This window comes from Calypte anna, chromosome 7 (assembly GCF_003957555.1).
Source record: "Calypte anna isolate BGI_N300 chromosome 7, bCalAnn1_v1.p, whole genome shotgun sequence".
NCBI lineage: Eukaryota > Metazoa > Chordata > Aves > Apodiformes > Trochilidae > Calypte > Calypte anna.
The window spans coordinates 7,548,194-7,564,870 of NC_044253.1; the positions used below are offsets into that span (position 1 = coordinate 7,548,194).

At 37.4% G+C, this 16,677-nt stretch overlaps 1 protein-coding gene across 1 annotated transcript in view; it reads left to right on the top strand.

Moving 5' to 3' along the window:
* Window positions 1–15,622, top strand: part of NCKAP5 (NCK associated protein 5) — a 348,475-nt gene extending 332,853 nt beyond the window's left edge. The window contains exon 19 of the mRNA XM_030454353.1: window positions 15,131–15,622. Within this exon, the coding sequence (XP_030310213.1) occupies window positions 15,131–15,412 (282 nt within the window). The 3' untranslated portion in view covers window positions 15,413–15,622. The remainder of the gene's footprint in view (window positions 1–15,130) is intronic.
* Window positions 15,623–16,677: the final 1,055 nt, after the last annotated feature.

The window sequence follows — 16,677 nt, forward strand, 5'->3', positions numbered from 1 at the left end:
AAATTATATTAGTAATAAAAGAAAAAGCTGAAAAATAAATTGGATGCAATAAACACTGGATTGACTCAATCAAGATAGGAGCAGTAGGGCAGAGAGGTATTCAGTGAGCTGTTTGTTTTCTGAATCTGGCAAATATTTTGACTCCAAGAGGAGTATCTGATTAGCAGAGTTAAATGAGATGAATAATGCTGTAATATTTTTCTGAATTGTTTTTCTAACTGAAACTTGCCTTCTCATCTATAACAGTGATACGTTTTGCATAAAGCACTCAAACATCATGCAGGGAAGGGTAGGAAATGAGAGCTCCATTCTGAGCAGAATACATGAGGAGTAAGTTACACAGCTGATGGTAGCAGGAACTGTGGTAGTATATTGAAAATATGTAAGCAAACCATTCATTTTTTTATAAAGATCCTTTTTTTTTCATAGGTACACAGACAATAATATCCTAATCAACACACTCTTTGAAAAAAAGGTAAATCTATATTAAATATATAAATCATATTGAAATAATTTGCAGGTGTTTGTTGTTTCCATGAGCTATTTTCATCTCACAGCAGTGATTCACCTTTTATTTGAATGAGAAGTTATACTGGATTTTGTGCAATAAGGACACACAGATTGCCTAAATTCTTAAGAAAAATATTAAGGATTTTTGTGAACTCAAAGACTATTTTATAGCAAGACCCAAAGTGAAATATTTATTTCTTATTATATTTTTAGGTCCTGGCACATGAATTCCATGCCTTGTGCTGTGTCCATATTATTTTGATGAGAAGTAATATTTGCAATTGGTAGGAGAAACAAAGATGGGATTTAGCAGATTTATTAGCAATAAGTGACATGGAGTTTGGGGAAGTTTGTAAGATCTAGCTTTGTAATTTAAGTGTCTAATTGCCTTTCACAAAGTCCAAGAAGAGTGACAAACCTTTTCATAGCACATGTCAGAGTCCTCCCAGCCTGAACTGCCCATCAATCCAGCAATAACTGAGACACATCCTGATAGCTCCAAGCCCATTAGTGCCGCCTTCTCTGCGTCCCTTTATTCTTTGCCTGACCATTAATAGAGGTCACTAAAACTTTCATGTACTGTAAAAAGCTGTAGCCTTAAGAACTTCCCTTAACTACTCTGGAGTTATTCTCAGGAAATAAAACCTCCAGTGATTATTTGAAGAATTATCTGAATAATTACCAGTCAAACGCTGAAAAAGTGCTTTTTCTGACATCCCATTACATATGCAGATATCCTGCGGGTTACTGAATGCTCTCTAAAGCATACAGTAAAACAAGACCTCAGATGGAGTAAAGCAGAAGTAGGCAGGAATTAAGACATTAAATATGAATATATTATGGTGCTGAGTTTTATAAAATTAAATGTTCATCATGCAGTAGAAGTCTTACAACAGGAGTGCCGTCACCAAGGCACTGTATCTGCAGAAGAGATACCAAATTGGGAAACTTGCTGTTAACTTGTGACTAAGATGTAAAGCAGGTTTGAAATGTAGGAGCTTTACAGACAATGCCTGAAACCCAGGAGAAGAAGTCTCTAGGCAGCCAGCACACACTTCCTGATCACTATTTCAGGATTTATTTTGCCCTGCATAGCCTTAGAGAGTCTTGTTTGTGGCCCCTAATTAGTCAAAATGCAGGGCAGGTTTTTCGAGCTTCATTTCCTAATGGCTGTGCCTAAATTCATATTTAGACACTTCAGCTGCCCAGTTTTCAAAGGTGCTAGAAATCTGCAGCTCTTACTGATGTCTCTGTCAGATTCACGTGTTTGGATCCTGTGAAAATCATGGTGTTTATAGAGATGCTTAGAAATTGGTTTGGATATTCTCCATTTATCTGGCAGAATTTTAATCTGCAGCATCCTGTTTCTATATGCAGTATCATGGAAGCTCACCCAGCATCTTACCTAAGTTAAAAGGAAGGCCAAATATTGTACATTTTTTTAGTCTGGTCCTACAATGTTACAGTTAAGGTCATATAATAATGAACCTCTTTGCACTTTTAAACCCATTTCTTTATTGCATTTTCCACACCATTAGAGTCTGAGCAACTGGACAATACTCAAACTCTCCTCTATATCATTTTACAGAATGTTTTTATTATTACTATTATTGGAAGATCACCCTTTCTGAGCACAGTTCTGAGAACCACTGTAACAAGTGAGGGCTCCAGCATATTTAACATTTATAATTCGGCATTTCTATTAAGAAAATCCTTTGAAAAAAACATGTATTATGACATCATTAGCAGCACAGTGGTGAAAACAGAGGCAGCAGAGCAAGCCAAGGAAGAAGCAGTGGCCATCTAAAAAAGAGAGATAATGTGAGGAGCTGTAACCTTTCTGGTTAACTGAGAAAGACTGAATAGTTTTTGAAGGTTGCTCGTGTTTCATCTCCTGTCGTGGTGATGCTAGAAGATGAAGTGTCTGTCTCTGTAGGTAATTTAGGTATGAAGACATCTTCTTTTGTTCTACAGGGTACATACTACTATGGTTCAACTCACACTACCTAAAAAAATTCTTGGTTGTTCAGTTACTGTTTTCTGTGTGGAAAAGAAGCTAATGTTGATGGCACCTACCAGTGTCACATTCACTACATATAGCTGAGCAGTGTCCTGCTCTCTCTGAAAAAATTTTCTGGGGACTCACATGTTGTCCACCACAGCAAAAAACTTTGACACTATGAATGCAGTGCTCAGGACTTGGGATTTCAGGTCAGTGCTGGCATCACTGTGGGAGGTGGAGCTTCTTTTGCCCCATGTCCTGTTCCTTCAAAAGGTTGTAAGGCATGAAGTGTGGAGGCTTCATCCAGATCTATGAGTGTATGATTAGAATCATAGAATTATCAAGGTTGAAAAAGACCTCTATGACCAAGTCCAACCATCCACCTTACAACCCCTAACCACTAAACCATCCCCTGTATCACCTCATCTCCCTCTATTCTGAACACCTCCAAGGATGACGCCTCCACCACCTCCCTGGGCAGCCTGTTCCAATGTTTTACCAATATTAAATTAATGTTAAATTAAACCAATGTTTAATTAGTTTTTTCCTAATATCCAATCTGAACCTTTCCTGGTGGAGCTTAACCCCATTTCCTCTTGTCCTATTGCTGGTCACCAGGGAGATGATGCCAACATCAGTCTCACTACCACCTCCTTTGAGGTAATTGTAGAGAGCATTAAGGTCTCCAAGATCTTCTTCATGTTTTTCTTGCCCTAATCTATTTTTCCAGTATTGTATCTTGCTTTTTTGGGGTATATTTATATTTACTCAGGGGCAGAAACTACTCAGTGTCTGTAGGCCCTAGGTCAAGGAGCACAAACAGGAAAATCTCCATAGGCTCTGGATAGCAAAGAACCCCCGAGCTTTTCTGTAGGGAAGTCTGATGGAAATAAAATCCCAGACAAGTCCCATAGATCATCAGTCTGGCTTGCTGTTTCTGATGGCATTAGCTAACCTGGGCCAGGCCAATTTTGTGAGACAGTTGGGAGTTTGACAGACCTATTTCAGGTTGTATTTTGGAAGAATCTCAAGCATGGGGAAACTGGTCATGTTCCTTTCATTGCAGCAGATGGTAGCCCATTTGGTGTTTGTTAGCTTTGTTTGCAGCTCAATATTTTGTTTCTAGGGGAACTCAGTAAGTTAAATAATTTATCTCCCTAATGCATCAGGAGTCTGATCCAAAGTCTACAGAAGTCAGCGCAAAACATTTGATTAACTACCACATACACTGGATTAAATGCCAGGTCCTGTATGTTGAAGAGTATTCCAAATGCACCCAGGTGAGGGGAATGATAAAGGCCTTTGTCTTTCTGCAGAGAATTTTTTGCCTGCAAATAAAACAGTCAATATTCCCCAAAGCTTAGCAGTTAAGAGTGCAGGACTGTGGAGATCCGGGTGATGTTCTGGCTGACTGTCCAAATTGCTAAACCTCTCTTGCTATTCAAGTCACAATACTTAAATAAAGAATATAAATATTCCATTCCAGCTGTATTTGGAATTTAATCTGGTACTGTTAGCAGGCTGCTTGGAGGGCTTTTAAGGTTCCATAGCAGCTAAGCAAATAATCATAATCAATTAATATTCTCATCCAGAATTCTTACCCAAGATGGGATCTTGCTAACCACAAACACATCACCCCTCTGCTGAGGAATTTTTAGTGATGTCAGAAGCAAATTCACACCCTGATCCTGCAAAGATTTTTGTAGAAGCAGAACCATACCTTCAGCTGTCCTGCTGTCCATAGAGGGATCCTCAGTGTCAGAATTTTTTTTCCATTCTTACATTTGAATGCCTAGTAATCTAAAATACCAAAGAAAAACTTTAATGGTTTAGGGTTTTTAATTGAATCTCAATGAATATCAAAAGCTTGTTCATTCTCAACAACATTTTTCAAATTATCAGTTCACTTTTAGAGCCTGGGAACTGCTTTATTCTGTATTTTTATCCAAGTTTCCTGTTTGTATTATCTTCAGTCATTAAAAAAAGAGTGCATATTAGCTCTACAGTGTGTCTGCAGGACTTCCAGTTGTATTTTAGTCCTCCTAGTGGCCTATTATATTAACAATATTATAATCTTTATTTTTAGGCATAGAAACATGTTATGTATTGCCAGAATCTCACAACAGTTTGCAGGGTTAATACTGCAATAACACATCTCAAGAGCTAAGGTCAGTAAAGCTTCTAAAGCATTTGTCCAACAGCTCTGTTAATACGACTGGCAACCACTTCACACTTTTTTTTTTTTTTTTCTGTTAAACACAAGTTGTAGCAAAATAAATTTCAAAAAATTATTATTGTGTCACAGCAGGGAAGCCCATGGTGAGAACAGGAGCCTGTCCTGATTCCTCACACCAAATTTCTTCTTTGATCATTCCCAACAAAGGTTTTGTATCAGTCAGATAGGGAGTTCAGACCTCACAGAACCCAAGTTCCCAATACATATTTTTGCTGTGGGTCTTTTCTCTGAAAAAGCCTCCAAATCCTGGTCAAAATAACACTTTCCATTGTAAGCCCGGGTGGACTCAGCCCTTTAGATCCTGTTAAATCCTTAAACTGAGCCTTCTGGTATCCAGGGAAGGCAAAGGCAGAAAGGTAAAGGTCTGTTCAGCACACTTGTCCTGGACTCCTTTCTGTTCCCCTCTCCCAGAGAGTTTGCAAGCACTAATGCCTCCTGCCAGATCCAAGTGAGAGATGTTCATACACTGGGATGAACCAAAAAGTATGGATAGAGGTTCTCATGGACAGAAATTGATGTTTCTAAAAGAAGCAGCAAACTTCTTCTGTGAGAAAACAGACTTGAGTCTCTGAGACATGTCCTCGAGCACATCTGAAACTCAGCCATTAACTTCTCAGTTTTTAAATTACATTTTTTAGTTTATTAATCTTCCAACAGTTTTTTTAAAAATTCCTTTTTAATTTTTGGTTGGCTATTTAATACATTGTTTGGTTAACTAATTCATGTAGGTGTTTATAATTATTGCCTTACCATAAAATCATCTTAATAGAAGGTTGGTTGGTGTTTGGGTTTTTTTTCTTTTGTTTTCTTTCCAGTAGAATAACAAGTTATTTTATTATTCAAACAAGGCTTACTTCCTGCTGTTTTCAATAAGATTTTTAATAAATATGTAAATTTAAAAATTAATTTACTGCATATGTTTGGCAGCATGATTCTTGAACTGCCAAAAGTTTGATGGATTGTAAAATTATCCTCTATAAAAATCATCAGTCATAGTAAACAGAGTTTATCAACCTCTGGTAATTTTACAGCTTTTTCTTCATCTTATCTTCTGTTAGGAACTCACTTAAAATTGATTATAAAATAGTATGTTTCTAGAATCATAATTCATTCATAGATTAATTAGATTTTAGGTTAATATCCCATCATGCTATAGGACATGAGCCAACAGTGTTTTCCAGTTGTTACAGAACCACAGCAGAGAAACCTTGATTACTGTTCCCATGTGGTTTAACCACCAAGACTAATCACTAATCAAATTCAAACGACATAAAATGGAACATCCTTCACAGCATTTATTTCCTAGCTGACTTATACTATGGGCTCTTTATTGATGAAGCTTGGTGTACTGAAGTGAACTCAAAATTGCAGAAGATTTTTTCCTTCTACTTCAATTTTGTTCTGGTTTGTATCTGAAACTCTTGCTTAGGTTTTTGTGCTTGTTGTGCTGATGTCCCTCAAAATATTCTGTCTTAAAGCAAAGATAAATTCTTTGCATCAGTTTTAAAAGTGCATGCAAATAACTGTACTGTTGTGTAGGACTTGATGGCAGATGAACATAGACATAAGTTTCTGTTCTCTAATTCATGCTTTGCTTGGATCTGGAGTGAAAATTGAGCAGATCATTGTGTCAGCTGAAGAGGTGTCAAGTGCTGTCATGTAACCAGCATCATTATTTGCATCTGGTTTTCTCTGATTACAAAGGAACTTTTATATTCTCATTGCACAGGGTCAGAAAACCATGTGCCTATAGTTCAGACTGCAGTAGGTCTCCTGGGAAGGCAACTTGGGCCAAAGCCTCTTTCTCTGCTGCTTCCAGGAGCACTTGCCAGTACCACATGTGGCAGAGCTGTATCCCCTGGGCACCACTTAGGGAAGGTAAATCCACATCCTCATAGTGGGGGGCAGACCTGATAGGTTTCATTAGTGCCACTGGAGACCAGGTGTCACAGAAGGGGAAGGAAAGGGCAGTGGGGGTTGGTTGGATTCATTAAAGGCGAAACAACTCTGATAGGTAGAGTTGATTAAAACCTGGACTAGAAAGGAAACTCACAACTTCAGGCTCCTAAAATAAGTTACTTTGCTGAGGAAGGACTTATGCATGCTAATTCAGATTTTTTAAACACTGAAGAAAATCCTGCTTCCAAATGTGACACTTATCACCTCTGTATTTCTGCTTGGTGAGGCCTTGGCAGAAGTCTCATTCTGGTGTTTGTACACCATGTACATGAACATGGAGGCTCCCTCTGTGGTGTCTAAATGTGCAGTCACACCGAGCTGAACTGGTGGGTCTGAGAGGATTGTTTGTCTCTTCCCAACTGCCTTCCTCAGAAGCTAAAAATGAAAAAAGTATTTGCTGTGGGGCTCACTCCTTTGTTTACACGACCTTTATTAACCATCTTTAAAACTTGTAAGGGACATTCCCTTTCTTTCTTCTGCAGGTCTTTCAGCAGAGCTTCATCCTCTTTGAACTCCCCTGCAGGCAGCACAGCCCTCTTAGTGCATACAACAAGCCAGTTTTCATAGCTGGGAGAATTCTTTCTACATGGTTTCTTCATACTGATGATTTGCTCTTAATGCTGCCACATAATATTGCTCCTTCTCTATCTTCTGCTTTTGCCTTTTTGCCCTTAGGTCACCTGAGGTACCTTGAATAGTCATAGGCTAACCCAAAGTGAATCTAGTCCAATTCTCAAAAGAAAGGATTACTGATGTGGAAAACCATTACCCTCTGCCAATAAGCATTTGCAGTCCAATCCTGAAAGGCAGTTCTGTTTTCCTCAGTATTCTGGGTGACTGACACACAGGCATTACAGGCTAGGAACTTGAACGTCACAAGAGATGGAGAAAGTGTCTTTGTAACTACCAAAATAAATAGTCTTGTTCAAAAAAGCCAAAGGTGGAAGATGAAGATGGGTAAGGGCACAGCTAATACGTAGGAACAGTTGCCTGAGAGTAGCTTAGCCAGACAGAAAAATGCCCCCGATTACCCAAAATGTCAGGGAGATTCTATGTTGTGTGAGGGTGATCTTGCATTTACTGAATTTGAGAGGAATTTTTTTGCTACAGTCTAATGTGGGATAAAACCTCCCTCTTTAAAATTGCATTTTTTTATTAGATTTTAAATATCTCTCTTGAACTATGCTTTTGCCCCCTCCTTGATTCGATTCTAATTATCCCAATTTTTAAAAAATCCTCCAAACTTCTAGGATAAAATTGTAGCCTCTTCTTAATAAAGCCCCTTTATGCAAAAAATCAGCTATAGTTTCTTCAAGGTAAAGACAAGTACTTTAATTCAGTAGGAGAAATCTCTGTACACTTAAATGCTGTGTGGTGAAATACAGTCTGATAGAGACTGAAATGGGGAAGTTAACTTAAGGCTGCATAGTTCCAGGACTGTTAGCAAGGTCACCACTGGCAACGTGACCCTCAGCATAATTCTGTCAAGGAACAGTACTGAACTTCAAATGATTAAGTGGTGTCCTATAATGTTGTCAGCAATCTTATCTTTTATGAATTTTTTCACTGTGATTTTTGTCCCATCCGAGAAAATCAGAACAATTCTGTTATTTAACTCCCTCTACTGGAAAAGCTAAAAGGAGTCCTGAAAAGTGTATCTTAAGCATGTCTTGTTCATTTTAAGTCTATCAGGTTCTGAAAACTGAGTCTCAATCTTCCTCCCTCACCATGGATATTTCTTCCTTAATTCATTGTGATGAGTCTCTGCAGAAAGCATTGCTTTAGTGGGTCGATTCCCTCTGTAAGAGGAAAAATTGGTGATTCCACCTCCATGAGCACAGTGAGGCTTTTCCCTACCTTCTGGAGAAAGTACTGGGTTTTAATTGCTTTTATTCTTAATCATTCCCCAGAACACACTTGACTGAGCGCCTGCATTGTGACCATTTGGCAAGGTATTGCCCCTTATAATCACAGTTTCTCATTCCAATTTAAATGAAGTTTGTTGATGCATAGTTGGTGCATCTCCTGGCCATTCTGAGGCACTGAGAGAATACAGACTTGTGGCATTCATGTAATAACTGAACAGAAAGTAAAAAAAGACAGATTTACCTGATCTGGGAACTGGGACCTGAAAATTCTGGTTATGCAGAAGTCCAAAGAGGGCCAGTATATACCTAATCAGGTCAAACAGTCTTGTTGTATCAACAAAATAATATACTTCGTAAAGTATGAGGATCATATTCTTGGCATTAGAAAGCTGAATGTACCTACTCATCATATTATGAAAATTATGCTTTTGAAAGCAAAAGGGTGATTTCACTAAATTATTTTTTATTTCCTAAACCATACAAGAATTGAAGCTATAGACAATATAAGTCTCAACTCCACAGTCACCCATTCATTAAGCAATAGCTTTTTTGTCCAGATTTGCAGGATGAATCATATGCAGCTCATGGTAATCAGCTTTATTTCTTCTAAGGTAATTTCCTTACAGTTTGGGATCATCAGAAATGCTGTCCTTGTGATAGGAAAATATATTTGTACATTATTATACTCTGAACTACAGTAGACAAGCTGTGGTTCTCTTGTCATTGTTATACTACCTGTCATGCCATTAGAGGATGATATCCATGTATAGGCTTTCTTATGAACAATTGAATGCAGTAATTAACTTTAAAAGTACTTCATGTTGATGCATTTTTCATAAGAAAGGCAACTGGCACATATTAGGAGTTTTTAAAAAATCTGATGGTGTGTTTTTGAGAATCTCATTTTCTTGTACAGCAAAATAATCATGGGATTGCTGCTCACACAGAAAAAAAGTGATTCATTATTTCAAAAATTATTTTACTGTCAGTCCAGAAAAGTAGATGAAAGCATTTGACAACATACAAGGGAGAGCAAAGCTTATCTTATTTTTTAAGGTTATGCTTTAAAGAGAAGGAAGTTCAAACATCACATTTTTAGCTCAGCTGTAATACAGCAGAGGTCATGCAGTTACAGCTTTCACCTTTGTAGTTTCCTGGATGTGGCTGTACAACTATTTCACTGCAGTGTTAGCTGTCCATCTGATGCTAAATGAGATCTGAAGATTGTTCACTTTCCACAGAGTTCACCCTTGCATTCTGTCCTGGCTGGCTGCTAGAAAGCTGCTCCTGGCAGCTCAGAACCAACCCTTTCCAGGTGACACCTTTCTGCTGCAAACTGATTGTGTGATGCCACTGAATCCAGTGGGAAGTTACATCTGATCACACCACTGTGTCTCTGACCAGAATGCTGCTCTGTACCTCAGTACATCTGGCTTACAGGAACCTGTGAACATGTTAAAAATGTCCTGCTTAACAGGTTAGATCCGAGCAACCTGTGTAATGCTGATGCCTTGTACCCCGTTTAGACACAATGTGTCATTAAAGAAAGTAATTATAGGACTAGAGGATATCTAAATTGGTAGGACTCTGAATTTAAAATAAGAAACAGTAGCATTGTGGGATCCAGTTCACCTTGAACACATGCAGACAAAGTAGCTAATAAGTTTTAAAAGGTAGAAATCTTGGAAATTGGTTTCCTTCACTATAAGTTTTTAAATAATATCTAAAAAATAAAAAGTGAACATACTGTATCTTCTATTAGAGATTAGATCTGAAATGAAAGGCCTTGAGTTATACAATTAAGTATTGATTTTGTTGATCTATATTTAATTCTCATAGCAATTTAGTTGTTTTTACCCAATAGTGTTTTGCAGTTATACTTCACTTGAAGCGATGCCCTTCTTGCTTTAGTGTTAATCTAAAAACTAAATTGCCCGGTGCATGAGAGACATAAATAAAGTTCATTTTATTCTTGTGTTTAACTGATTCCAAGCCCTTTAAAGTGCTGGTTAACTAAACTTAGACAGCTGGAAAATACATTTATCCTGCAGAATTGTTCATTGCTAATCCAAGGCTCTGGCATGCCATGAAAGCATGGCCTGACCTCCAGAGAGTCAGAGCCTCTGGATGTTACCATGTAGAAAAAATGGAGCTGCTGTTGCATTCCTTTCTGCACCCATCCTTCCCTGCTCCTTCCTGTTAGACCTGCAGAGTCTTTATGCCATTCAAAACAGCTCCAGTTGTCACTGGGCCTTGATCACATGCTGCTGAAAATGCATTCTACCCACATATAACCCTTCATTTTTAAAGTTAAAAAAAAAAAAAAATCTGATTTGATGTATTACTGTAGAAATAACACCTATTTATAATGTATCAGCATAACTGTAGGCTAGTTTTGTTTTCCTAATTTGCTGTGCTTGAAGTGACATGCCAGGTTTTATTATATCACTAATGGGTTTTGGTTATTCCCTTTAGGATGTTGCCAACAAGGAAACATTATTCTGATTCATGACTCATGAGCTTATTTCGAAGTGATGTAACTCATTATGAATGTCTGCATTCTGTCAGATGGAGTTCCTCCTGACAACCAGTCACCACTCCCAGGTGGTACCAAGCACCCTACACTGACTGGCTCAGCAATGCCAGTGGTGGGAAGCTCTCCACTTACATGGGGTAGAACAAAAAATGCTCTCCATACCTTAAGTCTATAACTGGACATATTTTCTATACAAAATACAGTAAAGTAAAATAAAAGCTGTGCAGTGATCTGCTTTAGGGTGATGGGCCAATGTTTCTACAGAGGCACTGTGAAAATCACAGTTCTTATCTGCATTGAACCTTTTTGCTTAGACCAAAAATCTGTTACTAGGGCTTTTTTATCTTTTCCCCTAAGTTAATACTTAGGAAAAGATAAACTGACCACACTGAATGCAGCAGGCACCTTATGAATTCACAGAACAGGTGCAGAATAGTCAGCAGCAAAGTCAACACCTGCAGTCAGAAATGGCTTTATTACTGCTGAGGAGAATCCTAAGAGGAAGCACCCTTGATCTTGTAGCAACACTGAATAAAATCACCAAGATTTTTTTTTTTTCCCTGGGGTGATAAAACTACCTGTTCATTATGGAAAAAGTCACTACTGAGGCAGGAAAGATTTCATTGGAACCCAGGACCTCGGGGTTAGGTGCTCTCCACACCATTACCAAATCTCACCCAGTTCTCATGGATATGAAACACATCTGGTCTGCTTAAATATGTTCCTGTCTTTTAGGAAAAGCTAATAATTCACATTAGTGTGACTCTTAAATGCTTTAATGAAGTAATTACTTTAAAATGCACAATACTAACATCTTTAGGCTAACCCTTGTTCTTGATTGTCTGCAGCTCTGCTGGAGTCATTAACATATCTACATGAACAAAAAACTGAAGACACTACTTAACCACATACACTATTTATGAAACAATTCTAATAACTCTTGCTTTGGTTTTGCCTTTTGATTCATCTAGCAGCTGTTGTGACTGACATGGAAGAAAAAAGAAACAATTATTAAGGATGAATCTAAATAAATACTTTTGTGTAGTTCTTTCCAAGTTGTATCTATAGTAACAAGAGAAAAAAAATCTTAAAGAATTTGCAGTAACATTTGTTCTGACACACCAATTTTAAAGAAATAATCAGTGACTTTTCAACTCTATGCATGTACTTAATTTTCTTACTGTGGGAGAAAATTATTTGTTGATTATGCAGATTCTCATATTAATATCTCAGCTAAAAGTTGTCTTTATTTGTGCTCATGCAGCTTAGGATGAGCTTTCTTCCATGTGTCAAGGACTAGAATATCGTGCTTTAATTTTTAACTGCAAGCCTATTTTTATTGTATATGCAGTTTAACAAAAAACTGAACAGGTTTAAGTGCAGCTGTGTGAACAAAATTGAGATTAAATCGTATTGTACATATTGCACATCTGATACCTGAGTACAGTTCTAGCCTATTAGTATTCCTTAACTAAAATCCCATACAGATGACCCCACATTCTTACCTAATTATAAAATTAGCAGTAAGCAGCACTAGGTCCTACAATAAGACTGTGCCTGAATCTGTATTGTAGCCAAACAGATTGAAAAAAACATGAAGTATTACTTTGCACATTACATGAGCATTATTACCTTTCCATACTTGCACACAGAGAGATGTGACTGGGGTTAAGACATGTAAAAAGGACAGATGTATGTCCAAAAAATATCCATAGTGTATTTCTGAGTTCTGCCTATATTGAAGTACTAAATTTTTGCTACAACTTTTCAAATTAGTTTCTCTTTTAATTCTTGTTGTAGGTGTACTCTTCACTGCCCTATGTGTCTTTTATCAATGGGTTTCACTGATGGGCTTCACTTAGTTATTGAATAATTTGATGATTTTACTTAAAATTTGTAGAGAATACTGTAGTTCCCTGCAGCTTCTCAAATACATTTATACGTGTAGAATACATCACTGAATTCTTTCCAGTCTGTCCTGTGGTTTAAATCTGCCTTTCAGCCGGGCAATGATCCTGCTCTTCTGCTGATCCTTCATCTCAACTGGTCTGTGCAATAAATGCTGTAGGTGTCTCTCCTTCTCCTAGCCAGGAGGTGAAATTGGCCCCATTTGAATCAATACACGTTTCATCCTAGCCCTTACTAACACCAGTATTGAATTCTTGCAGCCCCAAGTCTGTGCTAAGCAGCCACATTCAATTTATCTAAAGAAGAGCTGTGAAGTGGGAAAAATATACACAAAGAAAAATCATTTAGTCTGTCATATAATAAAGTGTTTTAGGTTTAGTACTCTGAAGAGCAGGAAGTCCTAATGTGTACGTTATTGATGCCATGTCTGAGAATTTTCTCCTCTGGACTACAGAGAAGTGAAACACCAGTTTCAGTGATACTGTAAAATATTTTAAGTGAGGGCAAAGAAAACTGTGGAGAATTTCTACTGAAGGGTCCTTGTGTTTTGTGTTTGGGATTTGTGTTTGTGAAGGGATTTGTGTTTGTTCTTGTTACCAAGGGTTGTATTTCTTTATTTCAGAAAACACTGCAATTAGATAGATCTTAGTTTTGACTGTCATCTAAAATCAGAATCACCTAAAATGACTGAAGATTAGTGATTGAAACAGAAAAATTTTGTTTATTGACACCAGCATCTCCTGTTGCTTTGCTTGTTTGTTTGAAACATTTGATGAAAATACTCAGCTAATCCAGGCATTATTACTTTGAAATGTGAAAAGATTGAAACATAAAATGGCATTTTTACCTAATTAGCCATAAAAACAAGCACTCAAACTATGAAACAATTTTTTTCTCCTCTTGTCCAAGATCTTCAAGGATAACCAGCATAGCAAGCATGTTCAATTTACTTGAATTTTTTTTAAAGTTCTAATGATCCTTTACAACTGAGCTTTTAATCATCCCCATCACCTACACATCTGGCCATGCTTTATTATCACCGTGCTTAAAATACCAGTTCATTTTCTATCTGAACCAAAATATTAATGTATTGGATTGACAGTAATTTACTGATTCAGCCTTCACTATCTGATGGAAATACCAAATATGAGGAATGGTTTGCACTCCCACAGCATATCTGAACCTTCTTGCATCTTCCCTCTCTGGAAGGCTGTTGAATGTTGAATGTAAAATGTTGAATGTTATCTCATATTCCTGTGATAATGTTATCTGTAAGAGGAATTAGCTACACAGATTTTGAAACACCCTGTAAATGAACAGCAGGTCATTTTTACTGAACTGCTCCCTCCACAGTTCCTTAACTATTCCTTGGTCAGATCTCTGATTGGAAATACCAGTAGCTAACAAAGGGATAAAATTACTCCTGCATAATCCAACTGTGTGGTTTTAATATAATGTGCTAATACATCATCTGATGTTCCTGCAGAATTACACTACTTCTCCAAGTAGACCTGGCTAATATCTGATTGATTCTGGGCTGTGGGGATTGACCCATTTCAGTATAATTTCCTGTCTTGTTGCTTTCTTGTCTGTTAGTGAGGGTTTGGGTCCCTGGAGATCAGCAGGCTTACACATGCAAAATACCAAGTTATTCTCTAGCAAAGTTTCATTTGTGTCTGTAATTTATGGAAAATGCTATTTTCTCCTCTGAATATGTCTATGCATAGACATTTATTTTTTTTTTAGCAGACTCCAAACTCCATTTAAATACCTGTTTAAACATACACCCCAAGGTATTCTGAAAGGAGACAACTTAACAGTGAAGATGCTGAAGGTGTTTAACACATGCTGCATACCCAGGATCTGCTACTTAGGATGTTAGTAGCACTGAACTGTTTTGTAAATGGAACCCTGTTTGTCTCAGCGGATGAGTTATGATTTATCCTAAAATGGACATTAATGTTCTATTTAGTTACAGCAGAGATTTAGGCATATAACAATCTATTTCTGTTAACCCTGTGAGCTCTGGAAAGACATAAATTATTGGTTACAGTCAGATAACTTTATTTTTGTAAGAAATATGTTTCTAATATTTCTCTCGCTTATTACAGAAATTGAAGAAAACGGAAGAAACAAAAGAGGATTCCCAGAATAGATTATCTAAAATTTCCCTGGAGTCTCTCAATAAATTTAACAGCAATAACGTACTTTTACTAGAAAAAGAGAAGAATTGTCTGAACAAGGTTGAAGGACAAAAGGAAGAAAATGGAAAGAAGGAAGAAGCTTCCTTAAATAGCTCGGGTAGGCACGACATGGACAATTTGGAATCCTTGAGTGATTCTTTATACGATAGCTTTTCCTCTTGCACCAGCCAAGGCTCCAACGATGTGTAAGGACACTTCCCAGTGGTTCTGGAAATTCCACAGGCAGCAGAACTGAAGGTGGGTGGGGAGCAAGGGGGGGGAGAAGAGACCCATGTTGAAAATTCCCACTCCAACTGGCCGAGTGTTCTGACTTACCACGACACAGCAATAAGAAAGGCAAGGCAGCAGTCATCGTGAGACTCTGGAGACAGCAAACGGTTACACAGAATTAAATCTTAATTTTGCACTTTTGTGAACATTTGTACAGGTGTAAATATCTTGGGAAAATATATTTGTAGGGATAAATGACAGCAATAAATATTAAACTGGTGCTATGCTCCTGTAATGGCAGATTACTAACTTAAAGAAGTTGATGTTAATATTAACAAGTTAGTAGATTTTTTTAAAAAAGATTTATAACTGTTCTAGTCTTAAAACTGTGTGTAGAAACACTGCATTACCATAAACCTGAGCCCGTCAAATTGTCTGTCATTAACTTTCTCAGACTCCCTTTTGCAAGACATGTTTTATTTTTTATTCTTAGTGCAATTCCATACAGACGTTCAAGGGAAATGTGCATTTCAGCTACTACAGCTTCACAACAGGTGTCTTATTTCAAAAGGTTTTTGACTTTTGACATGGTGAGAAAATGAATAGATTAAAGGGCCTGATACTGGTGGTATCGACTTCATAAATCATGCACTTAACTGTTCGAAAGATCAGGGTCAAAGTAATTTCACTGCTGACACAAGCAGGAGTCTTGTATGAATGAGAACTGCACAAACCGCCTTCTCTTCTGACTGCAACGTAGTTTCTCTACTCCCATCCCCTCTGCGTTCATTTCCTGTCAATTTCTGAATGTACCATTTTGTGTTCTCTTTCGTAGTCCCCATTTAATTAAGTTGTAAACACTAGATTTAAAAAAAAAGAAAAAAAAAATCGAAATTCAACTTCTGTTTGTGACATTCTTAAAGGTGTTGGTGCTAACCAGTACTTGTTCAAACGCATCTAGAAGGGGGGTTGGCGTGTAACTTGGTGTCTTTGGTTTTTTTCTACAAAGGTTGTTTATATGTAAGGGAAAGTCTATTTCAAAGGTTCTGTGTATTTTTTCTAGATGTGAAGTATTTATATCCGCTTTTTGTACAGCAATCTGTAAACTAGATATATTTGGGCTATTTCTAGACTCTACAGTTTCTTTAGCACATGCCTGTTAATCTTCGAAATGTTGTATGATGTGTTAATATTTCGTGCAATTTGTTACTTTTTAAGTCCTCTCCGCCGTAAACTTGCATCGC